The sequence below is a fragment of the Motacilla alba genome, chromosome Z, assembly GCF_015832195.1.
Source record: "Motacilla alba alba isolate MOTALB_02 chromosome Z, Motacilla_alba_V1.0_pri, whole genome shotgun sequence".
In the NCBI taxonomy this organism is placed as follows: domain Eukaryota; kingdom Metazoa; phylum Chordata; class Aves; order Passeriformes; family Motacillidae; genus Motacilla; species Motacilla alba.
This window is the reverse complement of record NC_052046.1, coordinates 17,231,505-17,247,049: the sequence shown is the minus strand read 5'-3', so window position 1 is coordinate 17,247,049 and position 15,545 is coordinate 17,231,505. Positions and strand designations below refer to the sequence as shown.

Here is a 15,545-nt window from a genome sequence, read left to right as displayed (position 1 = left end):
TTGATTTTTTTTCCAATCACTTGTTCAGGTGCTGCCATTGATCAACCTCCATGTAAGAGGAGTATGACATTCGCTCTTAGCACTGTTACTGGAGCACATCTTAAATTTGTTGTGTTGTATTGTCTGGTAGTGATGTACCTGCCCCTGTCATGACACAAAGATGACAAGAGTGATTTTGTTCAGTATGGGAAAAAACCTGCCAGTTGTTACAGTAGCTTTCTTGTAATCCTTAGTTTGTTTTTAGAGCAATTTACAGTAATTCAGTACTCTTGGATTTTGGTTGATATGATCTTACTGAAGTGTGCAAGGATAGATTAGGATGCTAAATATGCAGCCAGATGCAGGGGTGCATAGCTATGACTTGATTCCAGCAGGTGCACGTGGGCACTGAACAGGCCTCGTTACAGGTATGTGACTTTGAAGGATGATCCTGTGTCACAACCTGGGCTTCAAATAAATTATCATCTTTGTTGTGCTTAGCTGGGAGAACTGTACCACTGTCAGATTAGAGTGCAAGGTGCCTAGCAGTGGAATCTTAGCAATGAATTCCTGATTAAAAAAACAAACAAGTTAGGAACTGAGATACTGAACACTGCACTTGAGCAGTCCTCAGTAGGTAAAACACACCAGCAGTTGTGGGCTCTTGGCTCTGAATAATCTGTGCAAGTAAAACCCTTTTCATCTGAGGGTATTTTTCTTTTCCTTTCTTCCAGTCATTTGTCCAAGTGCTGCTAGTGATCACCCACCACAGAACAGGACTGTGATGTTCTCTTCTGGCAACAGAACAGATTTTGAACTCTTTGAGGAATGGTGGGATAAATCAAAAACAGTACCATTTTACCTGATTGCAGTTCTTCTACCCCTGCTAAATCTGAAGTCTCCGTCCTTCTTTGCAAAGTTTAATGTCCTAGGTAGGTAACAAATACTATTAAAGCACTGGTTCCCTGTGATTAAAGTGTATAGAAAACAGTGAAAACTACTCCAGTGAGTAGAATCATAAAATCTTTTAGGTTGGAAAAGACTGTAAGGTTATTGAATGCGACTGTTAACCCAACACTGTCAAGTCCACCACTACACCATGTCCATAAGTGCTATATCTGTGCATTGTTTACTACATCTAGGGATGGTAACTCAAGAATTTCTCTGGACAGCCTGTTTCAAAGCTTGACAACCCTTTCTGAGACGAACATTTTCCAAATCTGAACATTCCCTGGCACAGCTAGAGGCCATGTCCTCTCATCCTGTCACTGGTTGGCAGGGAAAAGAGGCCAATCCTCACCTGGCCACAGCCTCTTTTCAGGCAGTTGTAGAGAGTGATAAGGTAACTCCTGAGCCTCCTTTTCTCCAGAATAAACACCCCCAGCTCCCTCAACTGCTCCTCACCAGGACTTGTGCTCCTGGCCCTTCATTAGCTTAATTTCCTTTCCCTAGACACTTCCAGCATCTCAATGTCCTTCTTGTCTTGAGGGGCCCAAAAAAATTGGCATGGTTCATGTCACAGGGGCAGCCTCATCAGTGCTGAGTACAGGGGGACAATCCCTGCCCTGGTCCTGCTGGCCACACTATCACTGATCCAGGCCAGGATGCCATTGGCCTTCTTGGCCACCTGTCAGCACACTGTCAGCCCATGCTCAGCTGCTGTCAGTCAGCACCTCCAGATCCTTTTTCATTACTCAGCTTTCCAGCCACTGCTCCGGTATTTTGGTGGCAGCCCATATTGTTCCTCGAAGTGGGTTGTTTGTTGGTTTATTAACCCCAAGGCCTTTGTCTGCTGCTTTGCTTGAATCTTATGGGTAATAGGGAGTTAATTTTTTTTTCCTTTTTCTTGCTTGATAATACTGTGGAACAAACTCCATTACATTTACAACAGATTTTCCCAAATGGTTCTATATATACTACTATGCAGCATTTGATACACATCGGTGTATTAAATATCTTGGTGTAGTCAGGCATACTCTTCCTCCTCCAGGAAACATTTCAAACGAGCAGTTGCTTCTGATCTGAACTAATTTTCTGCCAGTCAGGTGATTAATTAATCAGAACATCAGTCAGTCAGTATGACCTGCTGCTGTTGTTTTTCGCAACTTCCAATATTGTGGATTCTTCTATGCTGCAGACGAAACACCTGTGACTTCCTGCTTACATGTCTTGAGGTAGAATGCCAAGGGGAGTGAGGCTGGTAAAGTGAGTAAAACATATGGCTGATGGGTGGAGCTGGTCACAGTTCAGGGAGTAGAAGATGTCTAATGGGTAGCACTGAAGCCCACACTGAAGAGAAAGAGAAAACTGCATGTGGATCAGAGGTTGAAAAAGTTGGATATGCATTTTAAAGGACAATAGTGGACAGGGATTTGAATGTCTAGTTTGTTCATCTGTTCCATAGTGACGCTTTATCAGAGCTTGGATCTGTTCTTGCTGAAACCACTAAATGGAAATACTACACAGGAATTTGTGTACTTGATACTGCTTCTGTGCAAAAGGTGTGGGTTTATGTAGAAAAAAAAATTTAAACCAGAATATTAATTACTCATTGCTTCAGTAGATTATTATGTAATTCAGAAGGTGTTCAAAATTGCCTTAATTTTTGTAAACCTTGAAGTTTATAGGACAAGAAAAAATGGAAGGCAGTTTTGGGATGATGAAATTTATCTTAGTAGAGTTTTACTTACTTTGATACCTGTGGAAACAGAAGTCATTAGGAAACTACAGAGTATTTTAGCTGATCTTCACATACAGAATTATTTTCCTAATTTCTTGACTGTGCTCAAGAGATTATCAATCTAATGATAATTCCTTCTGTTTATTTTTTAACCTTGCTGGGTTAAAATGCTGGGTTTTTGTCTTCACTTACTTACAGCCTATTCTCTGCTCACTAGCACCATTATTGGCCATGAGGTTCATTGCGGTAGCCTTGATTATTGTTGTCCAGTTTTCTTCAATGTTTAGGTAGTTAGTATTCTGCTCTTGTCTCTTTCAAATGGTCTGACACAAGTCTGTATACCCTCCATTCCACAGGTGTACACAACAAGGCCTTATACCCATATGTGATCTCATTTGTAATCCTTAAGCTGTGCAGGTGCCTGCTGGATGCCTCTTAACCAATGAGATGGAATGCAAATCCAGTATCATAATAGAGATTATCCAAAGTTACAATTAACACAATGTTTTAATCAATAGCATTGAAGTGTCATTATCAACTTCTAGCTCCCAGTGAAAAGTTCACAAGTGCAGTAATTTCACCTTCCATTGAGCTTTTTGGTTCAAAAAGTCAGTAACTAGATGAACATTGTAATAGCTGGAGTGCTATGATCAATCTGCACTTAGATTGAAATCCTGGCAGTGGAAGCTGGAACTGGTCTGTTTGTGCCTAAAGACCTACCTGCCCAACAACGGGGTACTTCCTCTGCTGTCACCAGCACCTGGAAGTTATTAAACTTGCTGGAAGTTTACATGGTATGCATGTGGATTATTTTTTTTCTCTGACCTATAAGAGAAGTAAAGAAGTTTAGACCTAGCCTTCTGTTAGGAATGAATACCAACCATAACTTTGGTTTGACTACTAGTAACTACATGGATGGAGGAGAAATTAAACCCTGCATAAATACTTTGTACTATATTTTGGTATTTGTTTGGCTCTTGTTTTTTCCAGGTACAGTTTCAGTTGTCTACTTAGTTTTTCTGGTTACAGTAAAGGCTGCTCATCTGGGAATACACTTAGAATTCAACTGGTTTACAGAGAATGAATTTTTTGTACCAGGTAAGATAGTTAAAATGCAGTGGTGAAGTATATATTTGATGAGTTTAAGATGTTTTGGTTTTTTTTTCTCATTTACCTTTTAACACCTCTGAGACATAAATAGAGGAAATGCTGTCTGATGTTGCAACTAGAGGAAAGATCACTCTGGACCAAGTGGCAAGGAATCCCTTTCCCAGTGATGTCCCTTAGTTAACAGGCAGTATCAACAGTAGAGAAGAGAAGGAGTGCCTATCACAGGAATCTTCAACATATGTCTTGTGACAGAGCTTACCTTAGTCGTGTTTCACCTATGTTAAGTTCTAGTTGAACCAGTTTCAGATCATGCCCATTTCAGTAGCAATTAGAAATGATACAGACTGACTCTTAAGGGTGCTTTAAGTTCTCCACACACCGTCTTGCTTCAATGAAATAGCTCATTTACCATAATTTGCAAGTACAGTTTTCCTGTACTTCCCAGTCTATCTCAAGTTTTAGGCCATAATCTTAGTAACTTTTCTCTTTCAAACACCCATTAGGTGGTTTTATCCCATCAGTACCCATCAGCATGTTTTTGTTTTTATTGAAGGTTGTTTGATGACTATTTGTTCTTTCCAAATTACTGTTACAAATTCCTCTGTGAGATGCCGTGGTCATAAACAAGTGGCATTTGGTATTGCTTGAACAGCTAGCCTAAAGAGATCAAGTTTCTTTTTTTAAGAAGCCTGGAATAAGAGAACAAGGGTTAGGTCCTAGTTGTTTTTCCCCATTCTTTACAATAAGCAAAATTTTACGACCAGTTAGGTCCAGGGAGGTGTGTCCTGTACATTAGCATAGTATCCCTTCTTCTGTTCTTAGAAACAAATGAGAGAAATGAGTTGTAGTGACACATGTGCCGCAGGCCATTGAGAAATAGAGCGCCCAGTAGTTTGATTAATTTGGCAAAAACTCCTAGTACTGCTGGGAGATAGAAAAAGCTGGTATCTAATGCATACAAATACAGCTTCCAAGAGATTCTGAAACTGTCAGTTTGCTTTTTATTATTGAGACTAAAGTAGTGGATGGAAAATGAGCCTAGAAATCAAGGCCAGAAGTCACTTGCACTCTCAATTCTGTCAGTAGCACATCATACTGATTAGGTATTGAAGGTACAGTGGAACCAGCTCTAGGGAAAGCTTTCAGTTTGGATAAGTCCTCCACTAGTTGCCTGGAGTGTGTTTACTTTCCAAACTTCACAGCACTTTACAGAAGTCTGTTTTAAATATGTTTGCATGGAGCTCTCCGTGGTTTGTTCTGTAAGGGTTTGTGAACCTCTGAAGAGTGTTTGGCTATACTTCTGCATGCTTTTCAGAAGCTGAGCTATCTTAAGGTTCTCTAATTGCTGTTAGCACTCCAAAGAGTAAATACATTCTTAAGTACAACTAAGATGGTGCTTTAATCATGTTATGCATTGGTGAATTCCTAGACCATTTGCAGCACTTCAAGAACCATCATCTTGTGAACATCTTTTGAGTATTAAAAGAAGCAGAACGATTCTATTCCCATGGAGACAAGAACGAAGTTCTTTTCATACATGCTGTGAAGCATGATAAGAAATTGCTCTGCCTTTCATTATGCCCTGTCTTTATAAGCAGAACCACTTAAATATCTATAGATGTAATTTTTCTTCTGATAGCATAAGTGACTTCTTAAAAACTAAAAGTGTTCACAGGTTAAATGATTCCTTCCCTCCATCTCCTTCTTCAGGAACCCATAGATATACAGCCTCACTGCTGTCAATTCCAATTTCACAAATGATTTCCAGTTTAACTGTTGAGGAGCAGAAAACCTTATATGTACCAATCTTAAATTAACCAAGTAATCACTGGTGGTTGGAGTCTGTCAGAGAAGCCTTGCTGGAAAGTGTATTCTATAGTAACTACTGTCTTCATACATCTTGTACTTCCTTATTAAATATCTGCATTGGCTATGATCAAATACGAGATAGATTGTCCCATTTCAAGGTGGAGGTTCATGAGTTTGCCAGTACCCTCCAGAGCACTGTATGTCATCTGCATTTTGTCATTGCTTGTTTCAAATAAGTAATTTTAAAACACTTTTTTTTCCTTTGTTTAGAGTTTAGAATTCTGTTCCCTCAGCTCACAGGGGTTCTAACACTTGCCTTCTTCATCCACAATTGTGTCATCACACTTCTTCAGAATAACAGGAATCAAGAAAACAATGTAAGTAACTTCACAAGACTGTGCTTATTTATTCTAGATTGCCAGACAACAGTAATTTTTTCCTGTGATTTGATAATAAAAAAGTTACACATTCTTTTCCTTGCTATGAGGGAGTAAGAGAGAAATTACAAATTCATTTACATAAAAGCCTTGAGGAATGCCCCAAACTTACAAGCTGGTATTAAACGGCCAAGTTGCACACAAGAGGCAGATGACTTGACTATGTTGTAGGGCTTAATGAAAACTGACCAATTTTAGAATGAAAAATGGTGGAAAATATTTGGTACGTGACTGATTTTAGCAGTATCCTGAATAGTAGTTTTGAGGTCTAGGTAATACCTGTTCTCAGAGTTGCTTCAGTAGCTCACAATCCTAGTCAAAGTCCGTAGAGAATCTTGGCACAATTTAGGAAATCCTGCAAGTTGAAGCCTGGATCAGGACACTTTGTGATATATAGTCTTTGGACTGGTGCTTTGTCCTTGAAAAAGATAAGCACTGTTCCTCCAGATGGAGCTGCATTCTTTGTTAATATCTTCCCATTATGAAATACCAAATGAAGCAAACATGATACACAGAGTCTGAGAGTAACTTCTACTCTAATTATTTTTATTATTGTATTTTTTCCTCTCTACTTCCAAGGATTCTTATCCAGCTTCATTAAAATGTTAGCTGTAAAGGTACCTGCGATAACATAAAAAGATTTTTAAATACTAGCTGTGTGAAAAACTGTAATGAAATCATACAATCCCAGAATGCTTGAGGTTGTAAGGAACCTCTGAATGTCATCTTGTTCCCCCTACTGAATCAGCGCCACTAAGAGCCAGATGCCTGTACAGCATCTGTATACAGATCATTATATACAGATACATTATATACATACATTATATATTATGTACATTATATACATTATGTACATCATTATATACAGATAAAATATATCAGATTTGATTATTTGACAGTGAAGTGCAGGTTATGTACCAATGCAATGAGATGACCTCTTAGGCTTTAGAAGTCTGCATAGTTACTTCCTTTTACCTGTGAATCAAGACCAGCTTGTGAATGATGTATCTGCAGAGGAGTCATGAATTCTCCTCCAGGAAGGCTTCTGGGGCTTAGGGCTTCTTAGAAATTAGTTTAACAGCTGGAGGTCTGGACAAAGAAAGCTAAATAAGCTTTTTCTTGATTTCCTCAAGAAAATCCTATGATGTGGAGAAGGGCAAGATTTCTCTTTAACTGTGGCTTTCAAATTCTAAAGAGTAAATCTCCAGCAATCAGCTTTATATGCTAATACCCTCATTCCATCTTCAAGGTTTTCCTGTGTATTTTCCCCCTCCGTTTACATCGGAGCAAGCAATCAGATGCAAAGAGCAGCACTTGGAGTGTTCTCCAGCTTGCTTTTCCTGTGTGAAGGAGGAAGAAACTGCTGTCTGCATTTGAATCAGTTTTTCTAATACCCTCCCTGGAGCTTTACTTGAATTTCCAAGTCAGCCGTAGCATGGATCTCAAGTCCTTGACAAAACTCTGCGTTTCAGAGTAATGTTCAAATTGCTTAGAAAGAACAGCTTTGAAGTATGGCCGGAAAGATTTTTAATTGGGAAAACAAATCTCTGTGTAATTCCTGTAGTAGTTTTATTCCACCAGAGCTTTCTTTTCCTCTTTGTAGCTGTACAGAAGCCTTTCACCTAGGTCTCAAAAGTGCTTTGCAAATGTTAATGAAGTACCTATGCTCTTGAAGAGCTGTTTTGTGATTATGTCACTAAGCTGCTGGGCTAAGTGGAAGATTTCCATATGTATAGGGGGTCTTTCCCTCTGTCATTAGTCATGGAGGGGTTTTCCCATATATTTACAAGATGCTTTCTTCTCTCAGTATCTGATAGTGTGATACTGATATAACTCCATGGATAAAAACTTCACTATTTTATTGATGGACCTGTTAACATGGCACTTCTGTCAGTGTTCTGTCAAAAGGCACAGAACGTGGCAAGCTGGAACAGCACTGTTTTAGTCTTGAGCAGAACTTACTGAAACTAGAGGTCATAGAACAACTCTCTGGGGAGGTGGAAAAGAGTAAGACAAACAATAACATTCCTCTTATGGAGTCAGAAATTCAAAACAATAGCAGCTTCCATTCTGGTCACAGGCGTGCATCACAGCCTAAAGCTAAAATACACATGGGGGAGGATTGCTCTGGCCGCTATTCCTGTACAGGGGTGTGGGTGTGAGAAGAGAAGAGCAGTGCACCAGAGTAAGCCACATGTCAGCAGCGCAGCCTGGAGAAGCCCTGTGAGCAGGTTTTTAGTCTGCAGTTCAGAACTGAGCTTCCTGGTCCTATCTCCCATTGCTGCTGCCTCCTTGTATTTATCAGTGTAAGTTTTTGTACAGTGTCAGTCAAATGGTTCAAAACCAAATTGCATAGGAAATGTAGCCCAGCAACAAAAAGGAGTGTAGGTGTGGGTTTTGGTTGGTTGGTTTTTTCCTGATTCATGTTTGTCATCAATTTCCCTGAGCAACACTGCGGATGCCCACCATGATCTACAGGCATAAATGCGCTACTGCTGTCTCCTAACAGTTGTTTGTGGATATGCCTGGGAGAAAGACTGTGAGTGGGGAGATATTTTTTATCTAGTTATTGACTGCAGAAGGCATGGAGCTGTAAATGGTACTTATTTTCTGCAGTATTGAAACACTTTATTCCCTGTAAATGGAGTGAGCTTCCATTGATGGTGCCATACCATTGGTTTCTGTTTCCTGCCAAAATTATGCACAGCATCATCCATCCTGGTGAAGTACTTATTTTTGTCACCCAGTTAAATGTGCTTGCCCTTAATGCATGAGCAGGTGAAGTCTATTTTTATGATACAGATCAAGTCCTGTTGAGATACTAGCGAGACGGCATCTCTCTTGAGAAGAGACTAATCTGAAATGGAATGATTGAAAGATATTTCAAATGTGGTAATCATTACTAAGCACTGATACACGCTTCTCCATCCAAGAAGCAACTCTGCAAACTAGCTTTCACTGGTACTGAGGAAGGAAGTGAACTGTTTTTTCTCCATGGCATTCAGTAGGCAAATGAAGGCCTGGAAGTAGCCTGTAGCAGCATCACATAAGAAATGTCCGTAGAGCCACAGAGCCTTCTCTGTGCCATGTCAAATCCCTTGCTGCAGGTCAGGCCAGCACCTGGGCACTGACTGGTCTGTGGATGTGATACAATGTCTTGTACTTTCAGGGCTGTCTTTGTTAGCTGCACAACTCCTCCTTTTGTTAGGAGGCTGATATTTTCCTTTGTTCTACTGCTGCTGCCAGCCTTGATTACCCAATTTTCTCTTCTTCCAGCAGCACTTCTAACACTTTGTTCTGTGGATCTGACCAGGAGAGCTCCCTGTCAGCAGTAACTGCAGCTAACATATGCTCTCCAAGCTCTGTCTGAAAATCTGCCTGTTACTTCAGGTGTATTTGCGAAGGGTTTGGCAGGTGTCAGGCTGTGATCCTTATGGACTGTGACCTGCATGTTACCTTAGATACTTACTTTGAGACTTCCACCATGATTCTGCCAATACTTCCTGCTTCCAACAGTTTTTTTCCTCCAAGTTTGATTCTTAAACTGTGGCTAAGAATTGCTATATTCTGATGCTTAGGCAGCTTTCACCACAGCAATGTCCACTTTGAATGTAAATGCCTCAAGTATCAAACAAAACAAAAAAGTGTAGTTATTGCTCTTACTTAAAATAATCCTTTATCTCTCCCCATGTGTCCTTTGATTTTATCTGGAATTATGCTGTCTAAACAGTACTGTCAAGGTCTTTAGGGAGTGAACCCAGGTCTCCTGAGGAATAATGAACATTAATCAAAAAACTCCCCTGTTATGTAAACACACGTTGTTGTACAAAGGTAACCATCTTATACACAGAAGCATGTATTTGGAAGGGAGCTGATGGATATTTGAGAAAAAAAATAAATCCAGGTTTTCAAGTTGTCTGTTTCTTTTATAACAGCTATTCAAATCAAAATCTGGGTACTCTTTGCATGGTGACAACACCTGGCGAAAATAGTCTGTTGTGTTACATGCTATGAAAATAAATTATCAAAATTATCTCAGCGCTTAGTTTCAGTGCAGATTAAAGCATACACCCTTAAGAACTCTGAAAACATGGACTGGTTAGTACTGGTGCGAGTACCTGTTGGAGGTAATAGCACACCACCTATCTACCATTTTTGATGTCCAAAGAAGGCAGTAAGAATTTTATTTCAGATTTCTTGCCCTCACAACTGCATGCATTCGTCACAGCAAAAAATAGTTTTACAGTTGGTTCTAAAACTTATGTGTAGGCAGAGTACAAATAACAACTGTGAGTTACTATACTGTTTTTATGCACCGGGACTACACCTAAAATACTAGATTTAAAGCAGGTTTTGGCAGGTGATGTGCATTAAGATGTGCAAAACACATTGGATGTGTTTTGAAAAATTGTCCACGTCCTGTCCTCAAGAGATGAGAGTCTGTACCGGTTTGCAAAACCACATTACTACAATTCCTTCAATTAATGGAAGTTACTGATAAATACCTGCAAGAAATTTGGATGCTCATATTTCATATTCTTAAAATTAGTTCTTACAGTGAGTAGGCACTAATGCTTTTGAAGATGTAGATGTTATATAAAAACCTGTACATGTTCCTGTACCTCATGTCACAAAAAGAAATTCTGCATATAATTTAAAGAAAAAGCTACTGCTCAGCTTCTGATGAAAGTTGATAGTCCTTAGTCAATGGCCAGTATGAGGAGAGTGAAGTCTAGGGAATCATCTTCCCTGTGCATTTAACTGGTCGGCGGGAGGAAGATGTTGCAGGTAGAAATGTGCAGCTGCTGGAAACTTGAAGGCCACCCTGGAACATGTTCAAGTCACACTGATTCCTTTTTCCCATCAGCCTCTAAAAGGCAAATAATATTCCTCATCAGACAGCAATCTTCTACCCCCTAAAACACTGGCAAAATGAATAGGAGATTCTACGTCTTTCACAAAAGACTGGCTTCCATCTGAATTTCTCTCACAACTCGTAATCTAGTATTTTATGCTTTCCTCGGAGATTGCCTTGCCCTTAGCAGAGCCTGGAGTGGTGTAGGTTATGCTTATTTTGTCAATAAGATAGTGTGAAGAAGCACTTGGGGAAACATTTCCATGCACAGATGTGAGGAAGCTTTGCTCATGCTCAGTGAGCTGGCTGGAGGTGATAATTTTCACCCTGGTCTGGAAACCAGTATAATCCTAATAATTTGGTGCTATGCCTGGGCTAGTAAGACTTGCTTCTCAGTCATGGGAAAATAGGGTCATATATTGAAACATTACTAGTAATCCTTTAAGAAGCTGATGATTAGCGGCAGCTGAACAAATGGTGTGCTGTAAGGTGATGAGTGTTTTGTACTGTAATATAAGCTTATACAGAATTTAGTTAGCTAATAACTAGAAACAAATGGTCTCCCTCTTTATTTGCAAAGGAAGGAATTTATGTAGAAGAATAACTCAACAAGTACATTGCTGTGAGATCAGTCTGATGTATATGTGGATTCTCTAGTTTCAACTACTTAATTAGTTTGGCCAGTTATTTCCCTGTAATAAATGTGTGGTTATTTTTGTGTAGTGGAAAATATTTGTATTTATTATATACCTTAAAAAGATAGCCAAAATTTTCAGAACTGAACAATGAAGTTTAGGTTTAAATCCATACTTAAGTGTATGTAGTGTAGATAAGTGTGGATTTAGGACCCTAGCTTCAACACTCTTTCCTTAAAACCTTATATTAAATTCATTTGTATTGCATCTGCAGTTGGGTAGACATGTCTTTGCAAGATTTTATTCATGACAAGAAATTTAGCATAGGGCTTTCTGGGCTTTCTGTCTTAGACAGAAAGGTGTGTCTGTGTTCCAAGGATCTTAGTAGGAATAGGTGAATGTAAGAAAGTAGAAGGGATTTCTTGTTTGTTTTAATAACTAGATGCTTATGCATAAGGAATAACATGCTACATCTATTGGCATATCTCATTCATGGTGCCTTTTTTTGTATGTTGAGAGATAAATAATACTTGTCTAGCTCCACTTTGGGGTATTTCCGTGCAGTTTTCTGATCTGATCAGAACAAGGTCTGAAGTCTCCATCCACGAAGTGGGAAGTAAAAATAAAAATGTACAAGTGATTGTAGTAAATATAAGAAAGTAATGCATATAAAAGTAACAGTAACACATGAAATAGAAATCTTCTGAGGTTTTTATTTCATCTGGTTTTTTGTGTAAGTGCTGGCCAGAATAAAATCTTGTTTTTCCTCAGGTGAGAGACCTCTCTATTGCATACTTCCTGGTTGGACTAACATACCTGTATGTTGGAGTGATAATTTTTGCATCTTTTCCTTCTCCACCATTATCCAAAGAATGTATTGAACAGGTGAGATATTTTACTGCAGTATGTATTTAATGGAATCACAAAATGGGTTTTTGTGGGCACCGAACTGAGTCATCTGGTCCAACCTCCCTACTCAAGCAGGGGCATCCCAGAGCATATGGCACAGGATTGCATCCAGATGGTTCTGGAATATCTTCAGTGAGGGGGGCTCCACAATCTCTGTGGACAATCTGTTCCAATGCACAGTCACTCACACTGTGAAGAAGTTCTTCCTCATATTCAACTGGAATTTTCTGTGCATCCATTTCTGCCCATTGCCTCTTGTCCTAATCCTTGGCACCACCAAGAAGAGCCAGATCCATCCTCTTGGCTCATCCCTCCTTTCAGATACCTGTATATATTGATGAGGTGCAACAGGTGCCCAGCTCCCTCAGCCTTTCCTCGTAAGAGAGATGCTCCAGTCCCTTGATCATCTTTGTAGCCCTGAGCTGGACCCGCTCCAGGAGCTCCATGTCTGTGGTACTGAGAAGCCCAGAACTGGACACAGCATTCCAGATGTGCCTCACCAGGGCTGAGGAGAGGGGCAGGATCACCTACCTCGACCTGCTGGGAACGCTCTTCCTAATACATGCCGAGATTCCATACTTTTCCTTAACCTTTTAATAAAAATGCAATTAAAAAAAAAAAAACAACAGCTACTGCTTCTTGCTTCATGATTCACCCTGGCAGGAGCATCTGCACTTGACTGTGGTCTGTTGGTGGGACACCTCATGGGCACTACCACGAACAGATGAGTAATGCTTGTCTTATCTCATTTATATTCAGAATATATGGGCTGGATATGTATATATACAGAAGAAATGGTTCCCAATATATCAGTGAAAAACATATATTTAATAAACACTCTGTGAAAGTGATGAAGGACCAAAATGAACAAGTGAACAATTGACCTTTTCATTTCTTTAGCTTCTTTAATCCCAAGAAGTGTGTGCAGTGACTCATTGGGATTCCAGAAGAAATAGAATGTGAAAGCAAGCTTGTTTAGATAGGAGTCCTTGCTGCAATTACGTTTGAAGTCTGACACTCTGGAGTCTGACGCTCTGGTGAGCCTTGCCAGCAGAGTTCTTGAGATAATAGCACCACATGAAATACCCTTTGAAGACCAAAAACTCTTATCTGCTTATAGGCAAAGCTGATTTCCACACCCTAAATTGCTTCAGTTCTATCAATTCTATCAGTTCTATCTTCATTGCTATCAATGGGGGATCCATTTTATGTGAGGTGTTCTATAGCTTTGGCATAATATTTAGCAATAAGGTAACATTTAAAAGTTTCTTCTGACTATGGATTAGTTACAACTGGTACCACTGTTAAACTATGAAATGATTTTTTAAACCACCTTAAATAATTTCACAGGATGAAATCCATACTTAAAAAACAGATAACAAGTGATTTTCTTCCGATTTGTTTTCTTAGCTATCTCTCAGGTACTTATGAAGCTGTTCGTACATTTCTATAATGTTCAGGTCTTATAATACTTTTTCAGATGTTCCCACTAGTAGTGTATGATCCCTTCCTCATTTGTATGTAATGCAGTTTTACTCACTAAGTAACAGTTTTTAGTAAGTAGGTATGATATGACAGATGAAAGGAGCATATGAATCCATCTGCCTGCAAGGCCAGGTGGCCTTTCCACAGCCTGGATTGTTTGAGGATGTTCAGAAGATCAGAAGGCAATTCGTTATGTAATACCAATGTTAACACTGACATCAGCTTAATAATATTCAAAAATTGGTTGTTATTTGGTGGCAAGGCAATTGTAAAAGGGGGAGAGGGTTTTTCATGTTATGGGGTTCATTTAGCAATTGTAGTTGTTTGGATTTTGTCCCATTCTTTCTGGCACATAGATATTAAACCCCAGCAGATATATGTAAACAAGCCACCATTAATGTGTAACATTACTTATATGTTTAGAATTTTTTAGATAACTTTCCCAGTGATGACATCATGTCATTTGTTGCAAGAATGTTCCTGCTGTTCCAAATGATGACTGTATACCCACTGTTGGGCTATCTGGCACGAGTTCAGCTATTAAGACAGTTTTTTGGAAATGCTTACCCAAGGTAAGAAGTCTGTTTCTTGACAATAGTTTGGCACACTCTGCTTAACTGGCTTTCTGTTCTCAGAAATTTGGCTAGGTTTTTGGGGATTTTCTTTGTACATTAGGTTTATTTCATAAGCTGGTCTCACAGAGTTTGTAGAGTCAGGGTGAATAGGCATGCCTGCAGATCAGGACTGTTACAGTTTGCCAGAGCAGAATAAGGGAGGGGGTGTTCTTTTAGTTTAGCTCTTCATTTTATCAATAAATAGTAATTTTGTCAACACAGTCCCTTTGGGTATATGACAAAAGCAAAGTTGTACAGGAAAAAAAATTTAGTCCAGGAGCATTTCACCTAGCAGTCCTTAAGCTGTGAAAAACATATACTTCAGATGCTAGCCTTTCAGCATGCTATCTTTGTTTTGATTGTGTGTGATTAGTAATCATCCATCTGTTTTCAAACAGAGCTAATAGCTCAGTGAGTTGTTAGTTATGCTATCTGGACTGCTGCTATTGCTTATAAAAATAGCTTTTCACATGCTAATTTCAGAGATGAGCCACACCCTTGCATTTGTACAGTGTCCGTACTCCAGGGAAGAGCTGATGCAGATTTCAGTTTTAGTTTGGTTTCTTAAATAAAACCTAGTACATTTATATTTGGAGTACTGAATTTGTCACAGTTGAGAAGTTGCAATTAATCTCCAAGTTTCTTATTTTGTATTGTGATTACTGATGGAGGAAAGGAAAAAAAAATCTCAAGAAGAAATGTGTATTTCCTCTGTGGCATCAGCAGTTCAGGTCTGTAGAGATGTTGTTCCAAGTTTCAGGTTTCTTCTGAGTCCTGAAATAGGTTCTAGAAGCTGAATGCCTAAAATTAGGCAGTGAAATAAGTGCCTGCTTTTTTTGACTCTGAATTGTATGCAGTTCAACGTCGGGATTTTTAGGAACTGCTGCAAGTTACTGTTGGAAACAAGGCTATTTATTTAAGTGCTAAAGATGGATTTCACAGCCACTGGGAAATAATCTTGTCCTTTATATTATGTGGATGTGCCTTTTCCTATCTCCTCCCTCTAGTTACTCTCTGACCAGAATGGTTTTG

At 39.3% G+C, this 15,545-nt stretch overlaps 1 protein-coding gene across 4 annotated transcripts in view; it reads left to right on the top strand.

Moving 5' to 3' along the window:
* Positions 1 to 15,545, top strand: part of SLC38A9 (solute carrier family 38 member 9) — a 45,070-nt gene that overhangs the window by 19,592 nt on the left and 9,933 nt on the right. For all 4 annotated transcript variants that reach the window (XM_038124407.1, XM_038124406.1, XM_038124408.1 and 1 more), the window contains 5 exons: positions 714 to 911; positions 3,650 to 3,757; positions 5,849 to 5,955; positions 12,277 to 12,390; positions 14,323 to 14,471. In XM_038124407.1, the coding sequence (XP_037980335.1) occupies positions 714 to 911; positions 3,650 to 3,757; positions 5,849 to 5,955; positions 12,277 to 12,390; positions 14,323 to 14,471 (676 nt within the window). The remainder of the gene's footprint in view (positions 1 to 713; positions 912 to 3,649; positions 3,758 to 5,848; positions 5,956 to 12,276; positions 12,391 to 14,322; positions 14,472 to 15,545) is intronic.